Source organism: Aphelocoma coerulescens, unplaced genomic scaffold (assembly GCF_041296385.1).
Source record: "Aphelocoma coerulescens isolate FSJ_1873_10779 unplaced genomic scaffold, UR_Acoe_1.0 HiC_scaffold_231, whole genome shotgun sequence".
NCBI classification, from domain to species: Eukaryota; Metazoa; Chordata; class Aves; order Passeriformes; family Corvidae; genus Aphelocoma; species Aphelocoma coerulescens.
In genome coordinates, this window is record NW_027183577.1 from 131,678 (window position 1) to 157,032 (window position 25,355).

General features: G+C 49.9%; 1 protein-coding gene across 1 annotated transcript; it reads right to left on the bottom strand.

The window, feature by feature from the left end:
• Nucleotides 1-6,439: 6,439 nt before the first annotated feature.
• On the bottom strand, nt 6,440-20,279 carry LOC138101276 (coiled-coil domain-containing protein 97-like). The gene is made up of 4 exons (XM_068999104.1): nt 19,294-20,279; nt 14,216-14,401; nt 10,458-10,614; nt 6,440-6,575 (listed from the first exon to the last, which is right to left on the bottom strand). The coding sequence occupies exons 1-4, from the start codon at nt 19,478-19,480 to the stop codon at nt 6,455-6,457; spliced, it is 651 nt and encodes a 216-aa protein (XP_068855205.1). The 5' UTR covers nt 19,481-20,279; the 3' UTR covers nt 6,440-6,454.
• Nucleotides 20,280-25,355: the final 5,076 nt, after the last annotated feature.

The window sequence follows — 25,355 nt, forward strand, 5'->3', positions numbered from 1 at the left end:
ATCTCCCCCAAAACTTCCCAAAATCCACCTCTAAAATCCCCCCCAAAATTCCCCCAAATCCACCTCCAAAATCCCCCCCAAAACCCCAAATTCCACCCCAAAACCATTCCAAAAAACCCCCAAAATTCCACCCCCAAAAACCCCCGAATTCTCCCCAAAAATCCCCAAACCCAAATCCCCCACCCAACAGAAGTTATTTCATTTCAAACCCCAAAATGCTCCCCAAAAAACCCAAAATGCCCTCCAATATCCCCAAATCCTCCCCCAAAATCCCCAAATCCCCTCCAAAACACCACAACCCCCCCAAAACCCCCCTCAAACCCTAAATCCACCCCAAATCCCCCCAAAATCCTCCCCCTTCAAAGCTCAAAATCTCCCCCCTCCCCAAAAATCCCCAAAATCCTCCCCAAAAAAACCCAAATCCCCCCCAAACCCACCCGGGCAATGAAAAATTTTTAAATTTCAGGGGTTTTTTCCATTTTTTTGGGGCTCAGCACCAAAAAACACCAAAAACACCCCCAAATTCCAGCTCCAAACCCCCCAAGTTCCACCCCAAAATCCACCGCAAAAAAAAACCCCCAAAATCCACCCAAAAAAGGCCAAATCCGCCCAAAACCCAGCCCAAAAAATTCCAAAATTCCCCCCTCCCAAAACCCCCTCCAGAAAAATTCCCAAATCCCCCCAAATCCACCCAAAAATCCCCCCCCAAAATCCCCAAATCCACCCAAAAATCCCCCCCTCAAAATCCCCAAATCCACCCAAAAATCCTCCCCAAAAAACCCAAATTCACCCCAAAAAGCCCCAGAATCTCCCCCCAAAAAATCCCAAATTCCACCCGAAAAGTCCTCCCAAGAAATCCCCAAATCCTCCCAAAAACCCCCCAAGATCCCCCAAATCCCCCCCAAAATCTCCCCCAGCCCCAAATTTCCCTCCCCAATCAAATTTATTGAATTTCTAACTCCAAAATTTTCCTTAAAAACCCAAAATCCCCCCCAAAAAACCCAAATTCCTGCCCAAAACCCCCCAAAAAATCCCCAAATCCCCTTCAAAAAATCCCCAATTCCACCCCACCAAAAAAAACCCCAAAATCCCCAATTCCACCCCAAAAAATACAAAACCCCTCCCACAAAATCCCCCCCCAAATCCACCCCAAAAATCCCAAATTTCACCCCAAAAAAGCCCAAATCTTGCCCAAAATGAAAGTTTCTGAATTTTCAGGCGCTTCCCCTTTTTTGGGGCATTTTTGGGTTTTTTTGGGCGGTTTCGGTTCTGGTTTTTTGGGGCCTCGTGGGGGGAGGGGAGAAATAAAAATAGAGCCGGAAATGGGGGGGGAGGGGCGGGGGGGGGGAGGGGCTTTGGACGATCCCAAAAGAATTTTGGGGGTGGGGGGGGGATCCCAAAAATAATTGGGGAGGAAATTTTGGGGGAAATCCTGGGAAAATTGGGAATTCCAGGAAAATTTGGGGAGGGGGGGACCCCAAAAATCCGGGGGGGGGGGGGGAGGGGGGGGGGGGAAATTTTGGGGGAATCCTGGAAAATTTGGGGGGTGGGGGAGGGGTCGGGGAATTTTTTTGGGTTTTTTTGGGAATTTTTTAGGGATTTTTTTGGGGGCGATATTTGGAATTTTTTGGTGATTTTTCTTTATTTTGGTGGGTTTTTTTTGAGAGGTTTTGGGGGAATTTGAGGAAATTTTGGGGGGATTTGGGGAACTTGGGGAGAGGGGATTTCTGGAGGGGTTTTGGACCCCCCCAAATCCCAGGACCCCCCAAAACCACGACCCCAGCCCCCAATTTTGGGGTCCCTCCCGTCTTTATTGGGGAGGGGGCGGCCCCCCCTCACTGCGGGGGCTCCCCGGGGTTTTTGGGGCGCTTTTGGGGTTTTTGGGGCCGGGGGGGTCCCCGTGTTTAGGACCCCTCCCCAAATTAACCCAACCCCCAAAAATCTTCCCCTCCCCAAAATCCAGGACCCCCAAAACCGGGACCCCCCCCCCCAAATTAACCCAAATTCCCCCAAATCTCCCCCTCCCCCAATCCAGGACCCCCCAAAACGGGGACACCCCAAAACCCAGGACCCCCCACCCCAAATTAACCCAAATCCCCCAAATCTCCCCCTCCCCAAAATCCAGGACCCCCAAAATTGGGACCCCCCCCACCCCAAATTAACCCAAATCCCCCCAAATCTCCCCCTCCTCCAATCCAAGACCCCCCCAAAAATGGGACCCCCCAGCCCAAATTAACCCAGCCCCCAAAAATCTCCCCCTCCCCAAAATCCAGGCCCCCCAAAACCGGGACCCCTCCCCAAATTTACCCAAATCCCCCCAAATCTCCCCCTCCCCCAATTCAGGACTCCCCCAAAATGGGACCTCTCCACCCCAAATTAACCCAAATCCCCCCAAATCTCCCCCTCCCCCCATTCAGGCCCCCCCAAAAACCGGGACACCCCAAAACCCAGAAGCCCCCACCCCAAATTAACCCAAATCTCCCCCTCCCCAAAATCCAAGACCCCCAAAAGTGGGACACCCCCTCCCCAAATTAACCCAAATCTCCCCAAATCTCCCCCTCCCCAAAATCCAGGACCCCCAAAACCGGGACCCCCCCACCCCAAATTAACCCAAATCCCCCCCAAATCTCCCCCTCCTCTAATCCAGGACCCCCACCCCAAATTAACCCAAATCCCCCCAGATCTCCCCCTCCCCCAATTCAGGACCCCCCAAAAACGGGGACACCCCAAAACCCAGAAGCCCCCACCCCAAATTAACCCAAATCCCCCAAATCTCCCCCTCCCCAATTCAGGAGCCCCAAAACCGGGACCCCCCCAGCCCCAAATTTTGGGGTCCCTCCCGTCTTTATTGGGGAGGGGGTGGCCCCCCCCCTCATTGCGGGGGCTCCCCGGGGTTTTTGGGGCGCTTTTGGGGTTTTTGGGGCCGGGGGGTCCCCGTGTTTAGGACCCCTCCCCAAATTAACCCAACCCCCAAAAATCTCCCCCTCCCCAAAACCGGGACCCCCCCAAAACCGGGACCCCCCACCCCAAATTAACCCAAATCTCCCCCTCCCCAAAATCCAGGACCCCCCAAAAATGGGACCCCCCACCCCAAATTAACCCAAATCCCCCAAATCTCCCCCTCCCCCAATCCAAGACCCCCAAAACCGGGACCCCCCCACCCCAAATTAACCCAGCCCCCAAAAATCTCCCCCTCCCCAAAATCCAGGACCCCCAAAACCGGGACCCCTCCCTAAATTAACCCAAATCCCCCCTCCCCAACCCAGGACCCCCCAAAACCACGACCCCAGCCCCAAATTTTGGGGTCCCTCCCGTCTTTATTGACCCGAGGGCGGCCCCCCCTCACTGCGGGGGCTCCCCGGGGGTTTTTGGGGCGCTTTTGGGGGTTTTTGGGGATGGGGGGGTCCCCGTGTTTAGGACCCCTCCCCAAATTAACCCAACCCCCAAAAATCTCCCCCTCCCCAAAACCAGGACCCCCCAAAATGGGCCCCCCCCTCCCCAAATTAACCCAAATCTCCCCCTCCCCAAAATCCAGGACCCCCAAAACCGGGACCCCCCTCCCCAAATTAACCCAAATCCCCCCAAATCTCCCCCTCCCCCAATTCAGGACCCCCCAAAAACCGGGATACCCCAAAACCCAGAAGCCCCCACCCCAAATTAACCCAAATCCCCCCAAATCTCCCCCTCCCCCAATCCAGGACCCCCCACCCCAAATCCCCCCCAAATTTCCCCCTCCCCAAAACCTGGGACCCCCCTCCCCCCCCCAAAACCCAGGATCCCATTTGGGGGTCGGGGTCTCAATTTTGGGGGGGGGAGGGGGGTTTGAGAGATTTTGGGGGACCCCAAAAAATTCGGGGTAAAATTCAGGGGGAATTCTGGGAAATGTGGGGATTTGGGGGATTTCTGGGGACCCCAAAAAATTCGGGGGGGGGGGGCTCAGTTTTGGGGGGATGCAGGAATTGTGGGGATCCCCAAAAATTCGGGGGAGGATCCCAAAAAATTTGGGAGGGGAAACCCAAAAACTTGGGGGGGAAAAATTTGGGTTCCAGGAATTTTGGGCTTCCCAAAACCTGAAAAACACCGATTTTTTCCCCTAAAAAAACCCTCTGGAAAAGCAGAAAAATCCCTTTTTTTTCCCCCAAAAAAGCAGCCCTGGGGAGGTTTTTTGGGATTGGGGTGGTCCCGTTTATTTTTGGGAATTTTTGGGGGGATTTTGGGGGGATTTTGGGAGGATTTTGGGGTCCCTACTCGAGCTGGGGGGCCTCGCTGGGCTCCTCCTCGTCGAAATATCGATCCTCCAAATCCCGGGAAAGGATGTCCAGGTTGTCCAGCTCCGGGTTCTCGTCCACCTGGCTGAGATTTGGGGGGAATTCGGGGATTTTGGGGATTTTTGGGATTTTTTTGGGATTTTTTTTGGAATTTTTTGGGATTTTTTTGGCCGTTTTTAGGATTTTTTTTTCAATTTTTTGCTGATTTTTTGGGGGGTTTGGAAGGGTTTGTGGGGATTTTGTTGGGATTTGGTGAAGTTTGGGGAAAATTTGGGAATTTGGGGGATTTTTTGGGAATTTTTGGGGATTTTTTTGGGATTTTTTCCGGATTTTTTTGGCAATTTTTAGTATTTTTTTCAATTTTTTGGTGATTTTTTGGGGAATTTGGGGGGGTTTGTGGGGATTTTGTTGGGATTTGGGGAAGTTTGGGGGGAATTTGGGAATTTTTGGGGATTTTTTGGGATTTTTGGGATTTTTTTGGGAATTTTTAGGGTTTTTTTCCCCCTAATTTTGGCAATTTTGGGTGAATTTTGGGGTTTTTTTTGAGCTAAAAGCGATTTTTGGAGGATTTTGGGGGGATTGGTTGGGAATTTGGGGGGATTGGAGGAATTTTTGGGCATTTTGGGGATTTTTTGGGGAATTTTTGAGTTGTGTTTTTTATTTTTAGGGCTTTGTGGGGTTTTTTTGGGAGGATTTGGGGGTTTTTGGGAATTTTCTGGGATTTTTGGGATTTTTTGGGAATTTTTGGGATTTTTTTTGGATATTTTTGGAATTTTTTAGGAATTTTTGGGGATTTTTTGGGGGATTTTTTTTGGCAATTTTTAGGATTTTTTTTCAATTTTTTGGTGATTTTTTGGGGGGTTTGTGGGGATTTTGTTGGGATTTGGGGAAGTTTGGGGAAAATCTGGGAATTTTTGGGAATTTTTTGGGAATTTTTTGGAATTTTTGGGAATTTTTTTGGAATTTTTAGGGTTTTTTTTCCCCCTAATTTTGGCAATTTTGGGTGAATTTTTGGGGTTTTTTTTTGGAGTTAAAGGCGATTTTTGGAGGATTTGGGGGGGATTGGTTGGGAATTTGGGGGGATTGGAGGAATTTTTGGGCATTTTGGGGATTTTTGGGGGAATTTTGGAGTTGTGTTTTTTATTTTGAGGGATTTTTAGGGTTTTTTTGGGGAGGATTTGGGGGTTTTTGGGGGGTTCTGCTCCCCCAAATCCCGGGAAAGGATGTCCAGGTTGTCCAGCTCCGGGTTCTCGTCCACCTGGCTGAGATTTGGGGGGAATTCGGGGATTTTGGGGGATTTTTTGGGATTTTTTTGGGATTTTTTTGGGAATTTTTTGGGATTTTTTTGGCCGTTTTTAGGGTTTTTTTTCAATTTTTTGCTGATTTTTTGGGGGTTTTTGAAGGGTTTGTGGGGATTTTGTTGGGATTTGGGGAAGTTTGGGGAAAATTTGGGAATTTGGGAATGTTTTGGGAATTTTTGGGAATTTTTTGGGAATTTTGGGGAATTTTTTGGGATTTTTTTGGCCGTTTTTAGGATTTTTTTTCAATTTTTTGGTGATTATTTTGGGGATTTGGGGGAGTTTGTGGGGATTTTGTTGGGATTTGGGGAAGTTTGGGGGGAATTTGGGAATTTTGGGGATTTTTTGGGGATTTTGGGAATTTTTTGGGAATTTTTTGGGATTTTTTTGGGATTTTTTTTTGCCATTTTTAGGATTTTTTTTCAATTTTTTGCTGATTTTTTGGGGGGTTTGGAAGGGTTTGTGGGGATTTTGTTGGGATTTGGTGAAGTTTGGGGGGAATTTGGGAATTTGGGGGATTTTTGGGAATTTTTGGGGATTTTTTTGGGATTTTTTCCGGATTTTTTTGGCAATTTTTAGTATTTTTTTCAATTTTTTGGTGATTTTTTGGGGAATTTGGGGGGGTTTGTGGGGATTTTGTTGGGATTTGGGGAAGTTTGGGGGGAATTTGGGAATTTTTGGGGATTTTTTGGGATTTTTGGGATTTTTTTGGGAATTTTTAGGGTTTTTTTCCCCCTAATTTTGGCAATTTTGGGTGAATTTTGGGGTTTTTTTTGAGCTAAAGGCGATTTTTGGAGGATTTTGGGGGGATTGGTTGGGAATTTGGGGGGATTGGAGGAATTTTTGGGCATTTTGGGGATTTTTGGGGGAATTTTGGAGTTGTGTTTTTTATTTTGAGGGATTTTTAGGGTTTTTTTGGGGAGGATTTGGGGTTTTTGGGGGGTTCTGCTCCCCCAAATCCCGGGAAAGGATGTCCAGGTTGTCCAGCTCCGGGTTCTCGTCCACCTGGCTGAGATTTGGGGGGAATTCGGGGATTTTGGGGAATTTTTGGGATTTTTTGGGATTTTTTTGGGATTTTTTTGGGATTTTTTTGGCCGTTTTTAGGATTTTTTTTTCAATTTTTTGCTGATTTTTTGGGGGGTTTGGAAGGGTTTGTGGGGATTTTGTTGGGATTTGGGGAAGTTTGGGGAAAATTTGGGAATTTTGGGGATTTTTTGGGAATTTTTGAGAATTTTTTGGGAATTTTTTGGGATTTTTTTGGCCGTTTTTAGGATTTTTTTTCAATTTTTTGGTGATTATTTTGGGGATTTGGGGGAGTTTGTGGGGATTTTGTTGGGATTTGGGGAAGTTTGGGGGGAATTTGGGAATTTTGGGGATTTTTTTGGAATTTTGGGAATTTTTGGGGATTTTTTTGGGATTTTTTTGGGATTTTTTTTTGCCATTTTTAGGATTTTTTTTCAATTTTTTGCTGATTTTTTGGGGGTTTTTGAAGGGTTTGTGGGGATTTTGTTGGGATTTGGGGAAGTTTGGGGAAAATTTGGGAATTTTTGGGGATTTTTGGGGAATTTTTGGGGATTTTTGTTAATTTTTTGGGATTTTTTTGGGAATTTTTAGGGGTTTTTTTTCCCCCTAATTTTGGCAATTTTGGGTGAATTTTTGGGGTTTTTTTGGAGTTAAAGGCGATTTTTGGAGGATTTTGGGGGGATTGGTTGGGAATTTGGGGGGATTGGAGGAATTTTGGGGAATTTTTTGGGGAATTTTTGGGTTGGTCTCTTTTGTATTTTTAGGGATTTCGGCTTTTTTATGGGATTTTGGGGCATTTCTGGGGGGTTTTTGGGGCTTTTTTATGGGATTTTGGGGCATTTCTGGGGGGTTTTGGGGCAGTTTTATCGGATTTTGATGGGTTTTGGGGCTTTTTTGTGGGGTTTTTTGGCATTTCTGTGAGGTTTTGTGGCATTTTTGTGGGGTTTTGATGAGTTTTTGGGGCACTTTTATGGGATTTTGAGGGGTTTTGGGGCTTTTTTGTGGGGTTTTGAGAGGTTTATTGTGGGATTTTGAGGGGTTTTGTGGGATTTTGAGGCTTTTTTTGCCATTTCTGTGGGGTTTTGAGGGATTTTGTGGGGTTTTGTGGCATTTCTGTGGGGTTTTTGTGGGGTTTTGATGAATTTTTGGGGCATTTTTATGGGATTTTGAGGGGTTTTGGGGCGCTTTTGTGGGGTTTTGTGGCATTTTGGTGGGTTTTTGTGGGGTTTTGAGGGATTTTTGAGGCATTTTTGTGGGGTTTTGAGGTTTTTTTTGGCATTTCTGTGGGGTTTTGGGGCATTTTTGTGGGGTTTTGAGGGTTTTTTGTCATTTCTGTGGGGTTTTGAGGGGTTTTTGTGGGATTTTGAGGGTTTTGTGCCATTTCTGTGGGGTTTTGTGGGGTTTTTGGGGCAGTTTTATAGAGTTTTGAGGGGGTTTTGGGGCACTTTTGTGGGGTTTTGTGGCATTTCTGTGGGGTTTTGTGGGGTTTTTTTGTCATTTCTGTGGGGTTTTGTGGCATTTTTGTGGGGTTTTGGGGGCATTTTTATAGGGTTTTGAGGGGTTTTTGGGGCACTTTTGTGGGGTTTTTGTGGCATTTCTGTGGGATTTTGTGGGGTTCTGTGGGGTTTTGTGGGGTTTTTGGGGCAGTTTTATAGAGTTTTGAGGGGCTTTTGGGGCACTTTTGTAGGGTTTTTATGGCATTTTTGAGGGGTTTTGAGGGTTTTTTTGGCATTTCTGTGGGGTTTTGAGAGGTTTTTGTGGGGTTTGGAGGCATTTCTGTGGCATTTTTGTGGGGTTTTGAGGGGTTTTTTTGGCATTTCTGTGGGGTTTTGAGGGATTTCGTGCCATTTTTGTGGGATTTTGAGGGGTTTTGTGGCATTTTTGTGGGATATTGTGGGGTTTTTGGGGCAATTTTATAGTTTTGCAGAGTTTTTGGGGCACTTTTGTAGGGTTTTTGGGGCATTTTTGAGGGGTTTTGTGGGGTTCTGTGGGGTTTTGTGACATTTCTGTGGGGTTTTGAGGGTTTTTTGTGGGATTTTGAGGGGTTTTGAGGGGTTTTGTGGGGTTTTGAGGGGTTTTGTGGCATTTTTGTGGGATATTGTGGGGTTTTTGGGGCAGTTTTATAGTTTAGAAGAGTTTTTGGGGCACTTTTGTAGGGGTTTTGTGGCATTTTTGAGGGGTTTTGAGGGTTTTTTGGCATTTCTGTGGGGTTTTGAGGGGTTTTTGTGGGATTTTGAGGGGTTTTGTGGCATTTCTGTGGGGTTTTGTGGCATTTCTGTGGGGTTTTGAGGGGTTTTGGTGGGGTTTTGGTGGGGTTTTGAGAGTTTTTGTGGCATTTCGTGCCATTTTTATGTGGTTTTGATGAATTTTTGGGGCATTTTTGTGGGGTTTTGAGGGGTTTTGTGGGATTTTGAGGCAATTTTGTGGGGTTTTGTGGCATTTTTGTGGGGTTTTCACGGGGTTTTGAGGGTTTTTGTGGCATTTCTGTGGGGTTTTGAGGGGTTTTTGTGGGATTTTGAGGGGTTTTTGTGCCAATTCTGTGGGGTTTTGTGGGGTTTTTGGGGCAGTTTTATAGAGTTTTGAGGGGTTTTTGGGGCACTTTTGTAGGGGTTTTGTGGGGTTTCTGTGGGATTTTGAGAGGTTTTTTGTGGGATTTTGAGGGGTTTTGTGTGGTTTTGTGGCATTTCTGTGGGGTTTTGAGGTTTTTTTGTCATTTCTGTGGGGTTTTGAGAGGTTTTTTGTCACGTTTTGAGGGTTTTTGTGGGGTTTTGGGGCATTTATGTGGGGTTTTGGGGCATTTTTGTGGGGTTTTGGGGCATTTTTGTGGGGTTTTGAGGTTTTTTTGTCATTTCTGTGGGGTTTTGTGGGGTTCTGTGGGGTTTTGTGCCATTTCTGTGGGGTACTGTGGGGTTTTTGGGGCAGTTTTATAGAGTTTTGAGGGGTTTTTGGGGCACTTTTGTAGGGTTTTTGTGGGGTTCTATGGGGTTTTGTGGCATTTCTGTGGGGTTTTGAGGGGTTTTTGTGGGATTTTGAGGGGTTTTTGTGCCAATTCTGTCGGGTTTTGTGGGGTTTTTGGGGCAGTTTTATAGAGTTTTGAGGGGTTTTTGGGGCACTTTTGTAGGGGTTTTGTGGCATTTCTGTGGGATTTTGAGGTTTTTTGTGGGATTTTGAGGGGTTTTGTGTGGTTTTGTGGCGTTTTTGTGGGGTTTTGAGGTTTTTTTGTCATTTCTGTGGGGTTTTGAGGGTTTTTGTGGCATTTCTGTGGGGTTTTGAGAGGTTTTTTGTCACGTTTTGAGGGTTTTTGTGGGGTTTTGGGGCATTTATGTGGGGTTTTGGGGCATTTTTGTGGGGTTTTGAGGTTTTTTTGTCATTTCTGTGGGGTTTTGTGGGGTTCTGTGGGGTTTTGTGCCATTTCTGTGGGGTACTGTGGGGTTTTTGGGGCAGTTTTATAGAGTTTTGAGGGGTTTTTGGGGCACTTTTTTAGGGTTTTTGTGGGGTTTTGAGGGTTTTTTTTGTCATTTCTGTGGGGTTTTGAGGGGTTTTTGTGGGATTTTGAGGCAATTTTGTGGGGTTTTGTGGCATTTTTGTGGGGTTTTCACGGGATTTTGAGGGTTTTGTGCCATTTCTGTGGGGCTTTGTGGGGTTTTTGGGCCAGTTTTAGAGAGTTTTGAGGGGTTCTGTGCCATTTCTGTGGGGTTTTTGTGGCATTTCTGTGGGGTTTTTGTGCCATTTCTGTGGGGTTTTTGTGGCATTTCTGTGGGGTTTTGTGGGATTTTCGTTGGTTTCGGAGGGATTTTTTCGGGCTTTTTTTGGATTTTGGCTCTTTTGGGGCCGTTTTGGGCTCAGTTTTGGCAGTTTTGGGGCTCACCTGTAGTCGAAGTCGCTGTCCTGGCCCTCGAGGAAGCTCTGGTACATGCGGGAGGTGAATTCCAGGCGCAGCAATTCCCGCTCGGCCTCGTCCGGGATCCGCTCCTCATCCTCATCCTCATCCTCATCTTCCTCCTCCTCCTCCTCCTCCTCCTCCTCTGCAGGGCAGGAATTCCCCAAATCCCAGAAAATAGAAAAGAAAATCCCCAGTAAGAGCCCGGAAAAATCCCAATGAAAGCCCTCAAAATCCTGAAAAATCAAAAAAAAAAACCAAGAAAATCCCCAAGTTCCCCAAAAAATCCCAATAAAATCCCCTATAAAATGTCAATAAAATAAAAAAAAATCCCAATCAAATCCCAATAAAATCCCCAGTAAGATCCCAATAAAATCCCAATAAAATTCCTTAAAATCCCAATGAAATCCCAATAAAATCCCTCAAAATCCCAATAAAAGCCCAATAAAATAAAAAAAATCCCAATCAAATCCCAATAAAATCCCTCAAAATCCCAATAAAATCCCTCAAAATCCCCCAAAATCCCAATAAAATCCCTTAAAATCCCAATAAAATCCCAATACAATCCCTCAAAAGCCCAATAAAATCCCTTAAAATCCCAATAAAATCCCTCAAAATCCCAATAAAATCCCAATAAAATCCCTTAAAATCCCAATAAAATCCCTCAAAATCCCCAAAACTAAAAAAAACCCAAGAAAATCCCTCAAAATCCACTCCAAACCGTCCAAAATCATCCCAAATCCCCCCAAAATCCCCCCAAATCCCCCCCAAACCATCTGAAATCCCCCCAAACCATCCCAAATCCCCCCAAAATCATCCCAAATCCCCTCAATCTTCCCCCAAACCCCCCAAATCCACTCCAAACGATCCCAAAATGCCCCCAAATCCCCCCCAAATCACCCGAAATCCATTCCAACTATTCCCAAAATGCCCCAAAATGCCCCCAAAATCCCCTCAATCCACTCCAACCAATCCCCAAATGCCTCAAAATGCCCCAAAATCCCCCCAACCGATCCCAAAATGCCCCGAAATACCCCAAATCCCCCCCAATCCACTCCAAGTGATCCCAAAATGCCCCAAAATGCCCCCAAATCCCCCCCAATCCACTCCAACCGATCCCAAAATGCCCCAAAATGTCCCAAAATGCCCCCAAACCCCCCCCAACCAATCCCAAAACCTCCCAAAATCCCCCCAAATTCACTCCAATCGATCCCAAAATGCCCCAAAATGCCCCCAAATCCCCCCCAACTGATGCCAAAATGCCCCAAATTCCCCCAAATCCCCCCCCAACCGATCCCAAAATGCCCCCCAAATCCACTCTAACCAATCCCAAAACCGCCCAAAATCCCCCCAAATCCCCCCCAATCCACTCCAACCAATCCCAAAACCCCCCAAAAATCCTTCCAATCCCCCCCAACCGATCCCAAGACCCCCCAAAATCCCCCCAAATCCCCCCAATCCACTCCAAGTGATCCCCAAATGCCCCCAAATCCCCCCCAACCGATCCCAAAATGCCCCGAAATGCCCCCGAAATCCCCCCAAATCCCCCCCAGTCCACTCCAAGTGATCCCAAAGTGCCCCCAAATCCCCCCAAAATGCCCCCCAATCCCCCCCAATCGACTCCAAGAGATCCCAAAATGCCCCAAAATGCCCCCAAATCCCCCCCATCCACTCCAACCGATCCCAAAATGCCCCGAAATTCCCCCAAAATTCCCCCAAATCCCCCCCAATCCACTCCAACCGATCCCAAAATGCCCCAAAATGCCCCCAAAATCGCCCAAAATCCCCCCAAATCCGCTCCAACCGATCCCAAAATGCCCCAAAATGCCCCCAAATCCCCCAAATCCACTCTAACCAATCCCAAAATGCCCCAAAATCCCCCCAAATCCACTCCAAAACATCCCAAAATGCCCCCAAATGCCCCCAAATCCCCCCCAAATCCACTCCAAGTGATCCCAAAATGCCCCCAAATCCACTCCAACCAATCCCTAAACCCCCCAAAATCCCCCCAATCCACTCCAACCAATCCCCAAATGCCCCAAAATGCCGCCAAATCCCCCCCAACCGATCCCAAAATGCCCCAAAATCCCCCAAATCCCCCCCAATCCACTCCAAGTGATTCCAAAATGCCCCAAAATGCCCCGAAATTCCCCCAAATCCACTCCAACCAATCCCAAAACGCCTCAAAATCCCCCCAATCCACTCCAACCGATCCCCCCAAATGCCCCCAAATCCCCCCCCGATCCCAAATCCCCCCAAAATGCCCCCAAATCCCCCCCAATCCACTCCAAGTGATCCCAAAATGCCCCCAAATCCCCCCAATCCACTCCAACCAATCCCAAAACCCCCCAAATCCACTCCAAAACATCCCAAAATCCCCCCAAATCCCCCCCAATCCACTCCAACCGATCCCAAAATGCCCCAAAATGCCCCCAAATCCACTCCAACCAATCCCTAAACCCCCCAAAATCCCCCCAATCCACTCCAACCGATCCCAAAATGCCCCAAAATGCCCCCAAATCCACTCCAACCAATCCCTAAACCCCCCAAAATCCCCCCAATCCACTCCAAGTGATCCCAAAATGCCCCCAAATCCCCCCCAACCGATCCCAAAACCCCCAAAATCCCCCAAAATCCCCCCCAATCCACTCCAAGCGATCCCCAAATGCCCCAAAATGCCCCCAAATCCCCCCCAACCGATCCCAAAATGCCCCCAAATCCCCCCCAATCCACTCCAACCAATCCCCAAATGCCCCCAAATGCCCCAAAACCCCCCAACCGATCCCAAAATGCCCCAAAACCCCCCAAAATGCCCCCAAATCCCCCCCAATCCACTCCAATTGATCCCAAAATCCCCCAAAATGCCCCCCAATCCACTCCAACCAATCCCAAAACCCCCCAAAATCCCCCCAAATTCCCCCCAATCCACTCCAACCGATCCCTAACCCCCCCAAAATCCCCCCAATCCACTCCAACCGATCCCAAATCCCGCCAAATGCCCCCAAATCCACTCCAAAACATCCCAAAATGCCCCCAAATCCACTCCAAAACATCCCAAAATGCCCCAAAATCCCCCCAAATCCACTCCAAGTGATCCCAAAACCCCCCCAATCCACTCCAACCGATCCCAAAATGCCCCCAAATCTCCCCCCAATCCACTCCAACCAATCCCCAAATGCCCCAAAATGCTGCCAAATCCCCCCCAACCGATCCCAAAATGCCCCAAAATCCCCCAAATCCCCCCAATCCACTCCAAGTGATCCCAAAATGCCCCAAAATGCCCCGAAATTCCCCCAAATCCACTCCAACCAATCCCAAAACGCCTCAAAATCCCCCCAATCCACTCCAACCGATCCCAAAACCCCCCAAAATCCCCCCAAATCCCCCCCAATCCACTCCAAGTGATCCCAAAATGCCCCCAAATCCCCCCAATCCACTCCAACCAATCCCCAAACCCCCCAAATCCACTCCAAAACATCCCAAAATCCCCCCAAATCCCCCCCAATCCACTCCAACCGATCCCTAAACCCCCCAAAATCCCCCCCATCCACTCCAACCGATCCCAAGATGCCCCAAAATCCCCCCAAATCCCCCCCAAATCCCCTCCAACCGATCCCAAAATACCCCCAAATCCCCCCCCAACCGATCCCAAAACCCCCCAAAATCCCCCCAAATCTCCCCCAATCCACTCCAAGTGATCCCAAAATGCCCCGAAATGCCCCGAAATGCCCCGAAATGCCCCAAACCTGGGCAGTCCCCGAGCGCCGCCTCCTGCAGGGAGCTCAGCAGCAGCTCCCAGGGCTTTTGGGGGGGCCCCGGGGCGCTTTTGGGGGGGCCCGGGGCGCTTTTGGGGTCCCGGAATCTCCCGATGTAGTGGTGGAAGAGCCCCGGGGCCCGGAGCCGCATCTGCTCCTCGCTGAAATATTCACCCCCTAAAAACGGGGCAAAAACGGAGGGGGGGAGCCCCAAAAACGGGGTTAAGGACCCCAAAAATGGGATTAAGGACCCCAAAAATGGGGTTGGGGGGCCTAAAATAGGGGTGGGGACCCCAAAAATGGGGTTGGGGGGCTCTAAAATGGGATTGGGGACCCCAAAAATGGGATTAAGGACCCCAAAAATGGGGTTGGGGGGCCTAAAATAGGGGTGGGGACCCCAAAAATGGGGTTAGGGGGGCCTAAAATGGGGTGGGAGGCCCAAAAATGGGGGTGGGGAGCCCAAAAATGGGATTAAGGACCCCAAAAACGGGGGTGGGGAGCCCCAAAAACGGGGTTAAGGACCCCAAAAATGGGGTTAGGGAGCCTAAAATGGGGGTGGGGACCCCAAAAACGGGATTGGGGGGGGCCTAAAATGGGGTGGGGGGCCCAAAAATGGGGTTGGGGGGGCCTAAAATGGGGTGGGAGGCCCAAAAATGGGGGTGGGGAGCCCAGAAATGGGGTTAGGGGGACCTAAAATGGGGATGGGGACCCCAAAAATGGGATTAAGGACCCCAAAAATGGGGTGGGGGAGCCTAAAATGGGATTGGGGACAACCAAAAATGGGGTTGGGGACCCCAAAAATGGGATTGGGGACCCCAAAAATGGGATTGGGGGGCTCTAAAATGGGATTGGGGACCCCAAAAATGGGATTGGGGGAGCCTAAAATGGGACTGGGGACCCCAAAAATGGGGTTAGGGGGGCCTAAAATGGGGTGGGAGGCCCAAAAATGGGGGTGGGGAGCCCCAAAAACGGGGTTAAGGACCCCAAAAATGGGGTTGGGGGGCCTAAAATGGGGGTGGGGACCCCAAAAACGGGATTGGGGGGGGCCTAAAATGGGGTTAGGGGCCCAAAAATGGGGTTGGGGGGGCCTAAAATGGGGTGGGAGGCCCAAAAATGGGGGTGGGGAGCCCAGAAATGGGGTTAGGGGGACCTAAAATGGGGATGGGGACCCCAAAAATGGGATTAAGGACCCCAAAAATGGGGTGGGGGAGCCTAAAATGGGATTGGGGACAACCAAAAATGGGGTTGGGGACCCCAAAAATGGGATTGGGGACCCCAAAAATGGGATTGGGGGGCTCTAAAATGGGATTGGGGACCCCAAAAATGGGATTGGGGGAGCCTAAAATGGGACTGGGGACCCCAAAAATGGGGTTAGGGGGGCCTAAAATGGGGTGGGAGGCCCAAAAATGGGGGTGGGGAGCCCAAAAATGGGGATGGGGACCCCAAAAAATGGGATTAAGGACCCCAAAAATGGGGTTGGGGGGCCCAAAAATGGGGTGGGAGGCCCAAAAATGGGGGTGGGGAGCCCAAAAATGGGGATGGGGACCCCAAAAATGGGGTTAGGGGGGCCTAAAATGGGATTGGGGACCCCAAAAATGGGATTGGGGACCCCAAAAATGGGATTAGGGACCCTAAAAATGGGGTGGGGGGGCCTAAAATGGGACTGGGGACCCCAAAAATGGGGTTAGGGGGGCCTAAAATGGGGTGGGAGGCCCAAAAATGGGGGTGGGGAGCCCAAAAATGGGGTTAAGGACCCCAAAAATGGGGTGGGGGAGCCTAAAATGGGATTGGGGACAACCAAAAATGGGGTTGGGGACCCCAAAAATGGGATTGGGGACCCCAAAAATGGGGTTGGGGGGCTCTAAAATGGGATTGGGGACCCCAAAAATGGGGTTAGGGGGGCCTAAAATGGGGTGGGAGGCCCAAAAATGGGGGTGGGGAGCCCAAAAATGGGGATGGGGACCCCAAAAATGGGATTAAGGACCCCAAAAATGGGGTTGGGGGGGCCTATAATGGGATTGGGGACCCCAAAAATGGGGATGGGGACCCCAAAAATGGGGGTGGGGAAGCAAAAAATGGGGTTAGGGGGGCCTAAAATGGGGTTGGGGACCCAAAAATGGGGATGGGGACCCCAAAAATGGGGTTACAGACCCCAAAAATGGGATTAAGGACCCCAAAAATGGGGATAGGGACCCCAAAAATGGGAATAAGGACCCCAAAAATGGGGGTGGGGACCCAAAAATGGGGGACTTTTGTGCCCCCCAGTATTTTAGAGACCCCCCCTCAAATTTTGGAGACCCCCCCCCCAAATTTAGGACACCCCTCCTCCAAAATTTACGGACCCTCCCCCCACAATTTTGGGTCCTTCTCCCCCCAATTTTGGGCTCTTTTCCCCCCAAATTTTGGGCCCCTCCCCCCCCCAACTTTGGGCCCCTCTCCCCCCAAATTTTGGGTCCCTCCCTCCCCAATTTTGGCCTCTTTCCCCCCAATTTTGGGCTCTTTCCACCCCAAATTTTGGGCTCTTTTCCCCCCAGTTTTGGGCCCCTCCCCCTTCCCAACTTAAGGACCCTCCCACCCCAATTTTGGGCCTCTCATCCCCAAATTGGGCCCCTCCCCCCCAAATTCGGGTCCCCTCTCCCCCAAATTTTGGGCCCCTCCCCCCCAATTTTGGGCTCTTTCCACCCCCAATTTTGGGCTCTTTTCCCCCCAATTTCGGGGTTTTCCCTCCCCAATTTTGGGCTCTTTTCCCCCCAAATTTGGGCCCCTCCCCGCCCAAATTTGGGCTCCTCCCCCCCCTAATTTTGGGCTCTTTTCCCTCCCCAATCTTGGGCTCTTTTCCCCCCAGTTTTGGCCCCCTCCCCCACCAAATTTTGGGCCCCTCCCCCCCCAATTTTAGGCTCTTTTCCACCCCCAATTTTGGCCTCTTTCCCCCCAGTTTTGGGGTTTTCCCTCCCCAATTTTGGCCTCTTTTCCCCCCAATTTTGGCCCCCTCCTCCCCCATATTTTGGGCACCTCCCCCCCCAATTTTGGGCTCTTTTCCCCCCAATTTTGGCCGCCTCCTCCCCCAAATTTTGGGCCCCTCCCCCCCAAATTTTGGGCTCTTTTCCCCCCAAATTTTGGTCCCCTCTCCCCCCACTTTTGGGTCCCTCTCCTCCCAATTTTGGGACCCTCCCCCCCAAATTTTGGGCCCCTCTCCCCCCAAATTCGGGTCCCCTCTCCCCCAAATTTTGGGTCCCTCCCCCCCAAATTTTGGGCCCCTCTCCCCCCAAATTCGGGTCCCCTCTCCCCCCAAATTTGGGCCCCTCTCCCCCCAAATTTTGGGTCCCTCCCTCACCCAATTTTGGGCTCTTTCCCATCCTCCAATTTTGGCCTCTTTCCCCCCAATTTTGGGCTCTTTCCACCCCCAATTTTGGGCTCTTTTCCCCCCAGATTTGACCCCCTCCTCCCCCCATTTTGGACCCCTCCCCCCTCCCAATTTAGGGACCCTCCCACCCCAATTTTGGGCCACTCACCCCCTAATTGGGCCACTCCCCCCCAAATTCGGGTCCCCTCTCCCCCAAATTTTGGGCCCCTCCCCCCCAGTTTTGGGCTCTTTTCCACCCCCAATTTTGGCCTCTTTTCCCCCCAATTTTGGGGTTTTCCCTCCCCAATTTTGGGCTCTTTTCCCCCCAAATTTGGGCCCCATCCCTCCCAAATTTGGCCCCCTCCTCCCCCAAATTTTGGCCTCTTTCCCCCCAATTTTGGGCTCTTTTCCCCCCAATTTTGGGCCCCTCCCTCCCCCCATTTTGGGCCCCTCCCCCCAAAATTTGGGCCCCTCTACCCCAATTTTTGGGCTCTTTTCCCCCCAATTTTGGGTTTTTCCCTCCCCATTTTTGGGCTCTTTTCTCCCCCCAATTTTAGGCCCCTCCGCCCCAAATTTGGGCCCCTCCCCCCAAATTTGGGTCCCCTCCCCCCCAATTTTGGGACCCTCTCCTCCCAATTTTGGGACCCTCTCCTCCCAATTTTGGGTCCCTCCCACCCAATTTTGGGCTCTTTTCCCCCCAATTTTGGGCTCTTTTCCACCCCCAATTTTGGCCTCTTTCCCCCCAATTTTGGGGTTTTCCCTCCCCAATTTTGGGCTCTTTTCCCCCCAGATTTGGGCCCCATCCCTCCCAAATTTGGCCCCCTCCTCCCCCAAATTTTGGGCCCCTCCCCCCCCAATTTTGGGCTCTTCCCCCCCATTTTGGGCCCCTCCCTCCCCCCCATTTTGGGCCCGTCCCCCCAAAATATGGGCCCCTCTCCCCCAATTTTTGGGCTCTTTTCCCCCCAATTTTTGGGCTCTTTTCCCCCCAATTTTGGGTTTTTCCCCCCAATTTTGGTCCCCTCTCCCCCCACTTTTGGGTCCCTCTCCTCCCAATTTTGGGACCCTCCCCCCCAAATTTTGGGCCCCTCTCCCCCCAAATTCGGGTCCCCTCTCCCCCCAATTTTGGGCTCTTTTCCACCCCCAGTTTTGGGCTCTTTCCCCCCCAATTTTGGGCCCCTCCCCCCGAATTCTGGGCTCTTTCCCATCCCCCAATTTTGGCCTCTTTCCCATCTCCCAGTTTTGGGCTCTTTCCACCCCAAATTTTGGGCTCTTTCCCCCCAAATTTGGGCCCCTCTCCCCCCCCAATTTAAGGACCCTCACACCCCAATTTTGGGCCCCTCCCCCCCCAATTTTGGTCTCTTTCCCCCTCAAATTCTGGCCTCTTTCCCATCCCCCAATTTTGGCCTCTTTCCACCCCCAATTTTGGGCTTTTTTCCCCCAATTTTGGGCTCTCCCCCCCCAATTTTGGCCTCTTTCCCATCCCCCAATTTTGGCCTCTTCCCCCACAATTTTGGGCCCCTCTCCCCGCAGTTTTGGGCTCTTTTCCCCCCAAATTTGGGCCCCATCCCTCCCAAATTTGGCCCCCTCCTCCCCCCAATGTTGGGCTGTTTTCCCCCCAATTCTGGGCCCCTCTCCCCCCAAATTTGGGCCCCTCCCCCCCCCATTTTGGGCTCTTTTCCCCCCAATTTTGGGCTCTTTCCCCCCAATTTTGGGCTCTTTTCCCCACCTTTGAGGAGCTCCCTGAGGGCGGCGAAGCGGCGATTCCGCAGCCGGGTGCGGGCGGGGGGGGTGGGGGCTCCCCTGGAAGGGTTTTGGGGACCCCCCCGGGGAAATTCGGCCTCTCCCCAAATTTTAGGGGCTTCCTCGAAGGATTTTGGGGAGGGTTCGGGAGTTTTGGGGGAGTTTGCGGCCATTGGGGGAGGGTCCCTAAATAAAAAAACGTGGGGGTTCTAAAATGGGGGGAGGTCCCTGAAAAAAGGGGGGGACACCCAAAAAATGGTGGAGGGAACCTAAAAAGGGTCGGGGGTCCCTAAAATGGGGTGAGGGGAACCCAAAAGGGGTGGGGGGGACCCCAAAATCCTAAAAAAAAAGAGGATGGGACTCCTGAGGGGAGCCCAAACCCCTCAGAAAATGGCGGGAGAGGAGGGGGGACCCAAATCCCTCAGGGGAGCCCAAATTCTCCCAAAATGGGAGGCTGGGAGCCCCAAAATCCTTCAGGGAGCCCCGAAATCTTCTCTGGGACCCCAAAAATCCTCCCTGGGAGCCCAAAATCCTCCCCGGGACCCCCAAAATCCTAAAAAAAAGGGATGGGACCCCTGAGGGGAGCCCAAACCCCTCAGAAAATGGAGGGAGGGAAGGGGGGACCCAAACCCCTCAGGGGAGCCCAAATTCTCCCAAAATGGGAGGCTGGGAGCCCCAAAATCCTTCAGGGAGCCCCGAAATCTTCTCTGGGACCCCAAAAATCCTCCCTGGGACCCCAAAATCCTCCCCGGGATCCCCAAAGGCCTCAGCAAAGCCTGAAGGGCCCCAAGCCGCGACTCCCGGGCCGGGAGCGGCTCTTGGGACTCCAAAACCCCCCAGAACCCCACGGAGACCCCCGAAGTGTTCCAGAGACCCCAAAAATCCTCGCGGGACCCCAAAATCCCCGCCAGGACCCCCAAAACTTCCCCGCGGTTCCGCCCGGCCCCGTTTCGCTGCGACACCGCCGGCGCCTCACGCCGCGCGTCCGTCGTGCAGTGACGTCACTTCCGGGGAGGGAAACAAGAGCTTCGTCCGAAGGTTCCGGGGTGTTTTGGTTCCGCCCCTCCCATTCCCCCCCCCCCCGGGGGTCAAAGGTCACGGGAGCTCCCAAAAATCCCCAAATTTGTCCCAAAATTTGGGGAGGGAGGCGGGAATGGGGGGAGAGGGCGCGGTTTGCGGGTTGGAATTGGCTTTCCCCCTTTTTCTTCCCCACCTGGAAAAAGCAGAGGCCAAAAACCTCAAAAAATCCCCAAAATTCCCCAAAAATTCCCCCAAAATTCCCCCAAAAATGGGAAAAAGGCGCCAAAAAAGGTGAAATCCCTGAAAAATGTGGAGGGGAGGGGGGAACACGAAGGGGAGAAGGAAGAAATGGGGGGAAAAAGGGGGGAAATGGTAAAAAGGGGGGAATGGGGGAAAAAGGGGAAAAATGGGAAAAATGGGGAAAAATGGGAAAAAATGGGGGGGAAAAGGGGAATGGAGCTGAAAAGGGAGGGGGGACACACAAAGGGGAACCAAAAATGGGGAGAAATGGGGAAAAAACAGGAAAAAAAAGGAAAAGAATGGGAAAAATGCAGAAAAAAAAGCAGGAAAAAAAGGAAAAATTGGGGAAAAAGGGAAGAAAAGGGGGAAATTTGGAAAAAATGGGAAAAACCCCAAAAAGGGAAAGGAGTTCAAACAGGAGGGGGAGGAACACAAAGGAGGGGATGAGGAGAGGCAGAAATGGGGGGAAATTGGGGAAAAATGGGGAAAAAATAAAAAAAAAAAGGGAAAAATCTCCAAAAAAAGGGGAAAATCCCCCCAAAAAGGGGGAAAACTCTAAAAGGGGGAAAATCCAAAAAAAAAGGGGAAAATTCCCCCCAAAAAGGGGAAAATCCCCCCAAAAAAGGGGGAAAATCCAAAAAAAGGGGGAAAATCCAAAAAAAATGGAAAAATCCCAAAAAAAAGGGGAAAAACTCCAAAAAAGGGGGAAAAAAATCCCCCCAAAAAGGGAAAAATCCCAAAAAAAGGGGAAAAAATCCCCCCCAAAAAGGGGGGAAAAATCCCAAAAAAATGGGGGGAAAACTCCAAAAAAAAGGGGGAAAAATCCCCCCAAAAAAGGGGAAAAGCTTCAAAAAAAAGGGGGAAAAATCCCCAAAAAAAGGGAAAAACTCCAAAAAAAAGGGGAAAAATCCCCCAAAAAAGGGGAAAAAATCCCAAAAAAAGGGGAAAAACTCTAAAAAAAAGGGAGAAAAATCCCAAAAAAAGGGGAAAAGCTCCAAAAAAAAAGGGAAAAATACCCAAAAAAAGAGGGAAAAATCTCAAAAAAAGGGGGAAAAACTCCAAAAAAGGGGAAAAATAAAAAAAAAGGGGGAAAAACTCCAAAAAAAAGGGGGAAAAATCCCCCAAAAAAGAGGAAAAATCCCCCAAAAAAGAGGGGAAAAATCCCCAAAAAAGGGGGAAAAGCTCCAAAAAAAGGGGGAAAAACTCCAAAAAAAAGGGGGAAAAATCCCTAAAAAGAGGGGAAAAACTCCAAAAAAGGGGAAAAATCCAAAAAAAGGGGGAAAAGCTCCAAAAAAAAGAGGGAAAAATCCCCAAAAAAAGGGGAAAAATCTCAAAAAAAGGGGGAAAAACTCCAAAAAAGGGGAAAAATAAAAAAAAAGGGGGAAAAACTCCAAAAAAAAGGGGGAAAAATCCCCCAAAAAAGAGGAAAAATCCCCCCAAAAAAGAGGGGAAAAATCCCCAAAAAAGGGGGAAAAGCTCCAAAAAAAGGGGGAAAAACTCCAAAAAAAAGGGGGAAAAATCCCTAAAAAGAGGGGAAAAACTCCAAAAAAGGGGAAAAATCCAAAAAAAGGGGGAAAAGCTCCAAAAAAAAGAGGGAAAAATCCCCAAAAAAAGAGGGGAAAAATCCCCAAAAAAAGGGGAAAAATCCCAAAAAAAGAGGAAAATCCCAAAAAAAGAGGGGAAAAACTCCAAAAAAAGGGAGAAAAATCCCCCAAAAAGAGGAAAAATCCCAAAAAAAGGGGGAAAAACCCCAAAAAAGGAGGAAAAACCCCTTCCAAAAGAGCCAAAACCGGGACAAACGCAGCAAATTGAGCAAAACCCCCCCAAAAAAATAAAAAGGGAGCAGGGCCAGGAGTGGGGGAGGGGAGGAGCGAGGGGGGGAGGATCCCAAAGCAGAGCCGAGGCCGTTTTTGAGGTTAAAAAGCTTCTTTTTTGTTCGGTCCAGACGGAGCCCGACCCCCGCCCGGGAAGGGGGGAATTTTGGGGGGATTTTGGGGGTTTTGGGGGGTTCTGGGGGGGTCACTGGGCGCCGGTGCCCCCCTGGGAGCTGCCGTAGCCCCCCCCGTAGTCGTAGGAGCCGTAGTAGGGGGCCCAGGGGCCCTGGGGGTAGAAGTGCTGCCAGCTCGGGGGGTACTGCTGGGAAAAAACCCCAAAAAACCCCAAATTTCCACCCGTCAGGCACCCCAAAAACCGCAGGAATTCACCCCAGAACGGCCCCAGCTCAGCCCGGCCCAATCCCGCCCGGTTTTGACCCAAAATCGGGGGTTTTTTTGGTTTTTTTTTTTCCCCCCGTCCTTCCGACCCAAAAATGGGGAACGGAGGTTGAGTTTCGGCCCCTGCGCGGTGGGAAGGGCTCCGGTTCTGGGTTTGCACCCCCAAATTCCCGGGTTTGCCACCCAAATTCCCACTTTTCCCACCAAAATTCCCTTTTTTTCCCCACTAAAGTTCCCACTTTTCCACCCAAATTCCCGCTTTCCCCCCCAAATTCCCACTTTTTCCACCCAAATTCCCGCTTTTCCCACCCAAATTCCCACTTTTCCACCCAAATTCCCGCTTTTCCACCAAAATTCCTTTTTCCCCCCCAAATTCGACTTTTTCTCCCCAAAATTCCCACTTTTCTCCCCAAAATTCCCAATTTTCCCACCCAAATCCACTTTTTCCCCCAAAATCCCAATTTCCCACCAAAATTCCCGCTTTTCCCACCAAAAGTCCCACTTTTCCACCCAAATTCCACTTTTCCACCCAAATTCCCAATTTTCCCCACCCGAATATTCCCAAACCTTTTCCCCACCAAAATCCCCTTTTCTCCCCAAAATTCCCATTTCTCCCACTAAAATTCCCACTTTTCCACTCAAATTCCCGCTTTTCCCACCTAAATTCCCTTTTTTTCCCCCACTACAGTTTCCACTTTTCCACCCCAAATTCCCGCTTCCCCCCAAATTCCCACTTTCCCACCCAAAATCCACTTTTCCCACCCAAATCCCAATTTTCCCACCAAATTCCCTCTTTTCCCACCAAAATCCCACTTTTCCCGCCCAAATTCCCACCTTTCCCCCAAAATCCCACTTTTCCACCAAATTCCACTTTTCCCAACCCAAAATTCCCACTTTTCCCCCCAAAATTCCCTATTTCCCACCCAAATTCCTGCTTTTCCCATCCAATTCCCACTTTTCCCACCAAAAATCCCTTTTTTCCCCAAAATTCCCATTTACCCACCCAAGATCCACTTTTCCACCCAAATTCCCATTTTCCCACCCAAATTCCCACTTTTCCACCAAATTCCTGCTTTTCCCAACTAAAGTTCCCACTTTCCCACCAAATTCCCACTTTTCCCACCAAAATTCCCACTTTTCCCCCCAAATTCCCACTTTTCCCACCCAAAATTCCCACTTTTCTCCCAAAATTCCCACTTTTTCCCACCCAAATTCCACTTTTTCCACCCAAATTCCCACTTTTCCCTCCAAAATTCCCTTTTTCTCCCCAAAAATTCCCACTTTTCCCACCAAAATTCCCACTTTTCCACCAAAATTCCCACTTTTCCCCCCAAAATTCCCACTTTTCCACCCAAATTCCCATTTTCCCACCAAATTCCCCACTTTTCCACTCAAATTCCCGCTTTTCCTACCCAAAATTCCCACTTTTCCCCCCAAATTCCACTTTTCCACCCAAAATTCCCTTTTTCTCCCCAAAATTCCCATTTTCCCACCCAAATTCCACTTTTCCCACCCAAATTCCACTTTCCCACCCAAATTCCACTTTCCCACCCAAATTCCACTTTTCCACCAAATCCCAATTTTCCCACCAAATTCCCGCTTTTCCCACTAAAGTTCCCACTTTTGCCACCAAATTCCCACTTTTTCCACCCAAATTCCCACTTTTCCCACCCAAATTCCCCTTTTCCACCCAAATTCCCACTTTTCCCCCCAAAATTCCCTATTTCCCACCCAAATTCCCACTTTTCCCACCCAAATTCCCACTTTTCCCACCCAAAATTCCCTTTTTCTCCCCAAAATTCCCATTTTCCCACCAAATTCCCAATTTTCCCACCATAATTCCCGCTTTTCCCCCAAAATTCCCAATTTTCCCACCAAATTCCCACTTTTCCCACCAAAATTCCCTTTTTTTCCCCACTAAAGTTCCCACTTTTCCACCCAAATTCCCGCTTTCCCCCCAAATTCCCACTTTTCCCACCCAAATTCCCACTTTTCCCCCCAAATTCCCACTTTTCCCCTCAAAATTCCCCTTTTTCCCCCCCCAAAATCCCCTTTTCTCCCCCCTTTTTCCCCCCCAAAATCCCCTTTTTAATCCCCCCCAAATCCCCATTTTTCCCCCAAAATCCCGTTTTCCCCCCCAAATCCTCTTTCCTCCCCCCTTTTCCCTCCCCCAAACCCCCTTTTATCCCCCCAAAATCCCCCTTTTTCCTCCCAAATCCCCTTTTCTCCCCCCTTTTTTCCTCCAAAAATCCCCCCTTTTCCCCCAAATTCCCCTTTTATCCCTCCAAATCCCCCCAAAATCCCCTCTTTCCCCCCCAAAAATCGCCTTTTTATCACCCCAAATCCCCTTTTCCCCCCAAATCCCCCCGAAATCCCCTTTTATCCCCCCAAAATCCCCTTTTTCCCCCAAACCCCTCCAAAATCCCCTTTATTCCCCCCAAATCCTCCCAAATTCCCCCTTTTCCTCCCAAATTCCCCCTTTTCCTCCCAAAATTCCCCCTTTTCCCCCCAAATTCCCCTTTTCCCCCCCAAAAATCCCCTTTTCTCCCCCCTTTTTTCCCCCCAAAATCCACCT

Excerpts from the sequence above, each read along its gene's own strand:
- LOC138101276 (XM_068999104.1), bottom strand. The coding sequence starts at position 19,480 with ATGGCCGCAAACTCCCCCAAAACTCCCGAACCCTCCCCAAAATCCTTC. Across the intron at positions 14,402-19,293 it reads CCTCAGGGAGCTCCTCAAAG|GGGGTGAATATTTCAGCGAG; the intron begins GTGGGGAAAAGA and ends CCCCGTTTTTAG. Across the intron at positions 6,576-10,457 it reads GACAGCGACTTCGACTACAG|CCAGGTGGACGAGAACCCGG; the intron begins GTGAGCCCCAAA and ends CCCAAATCTCAG.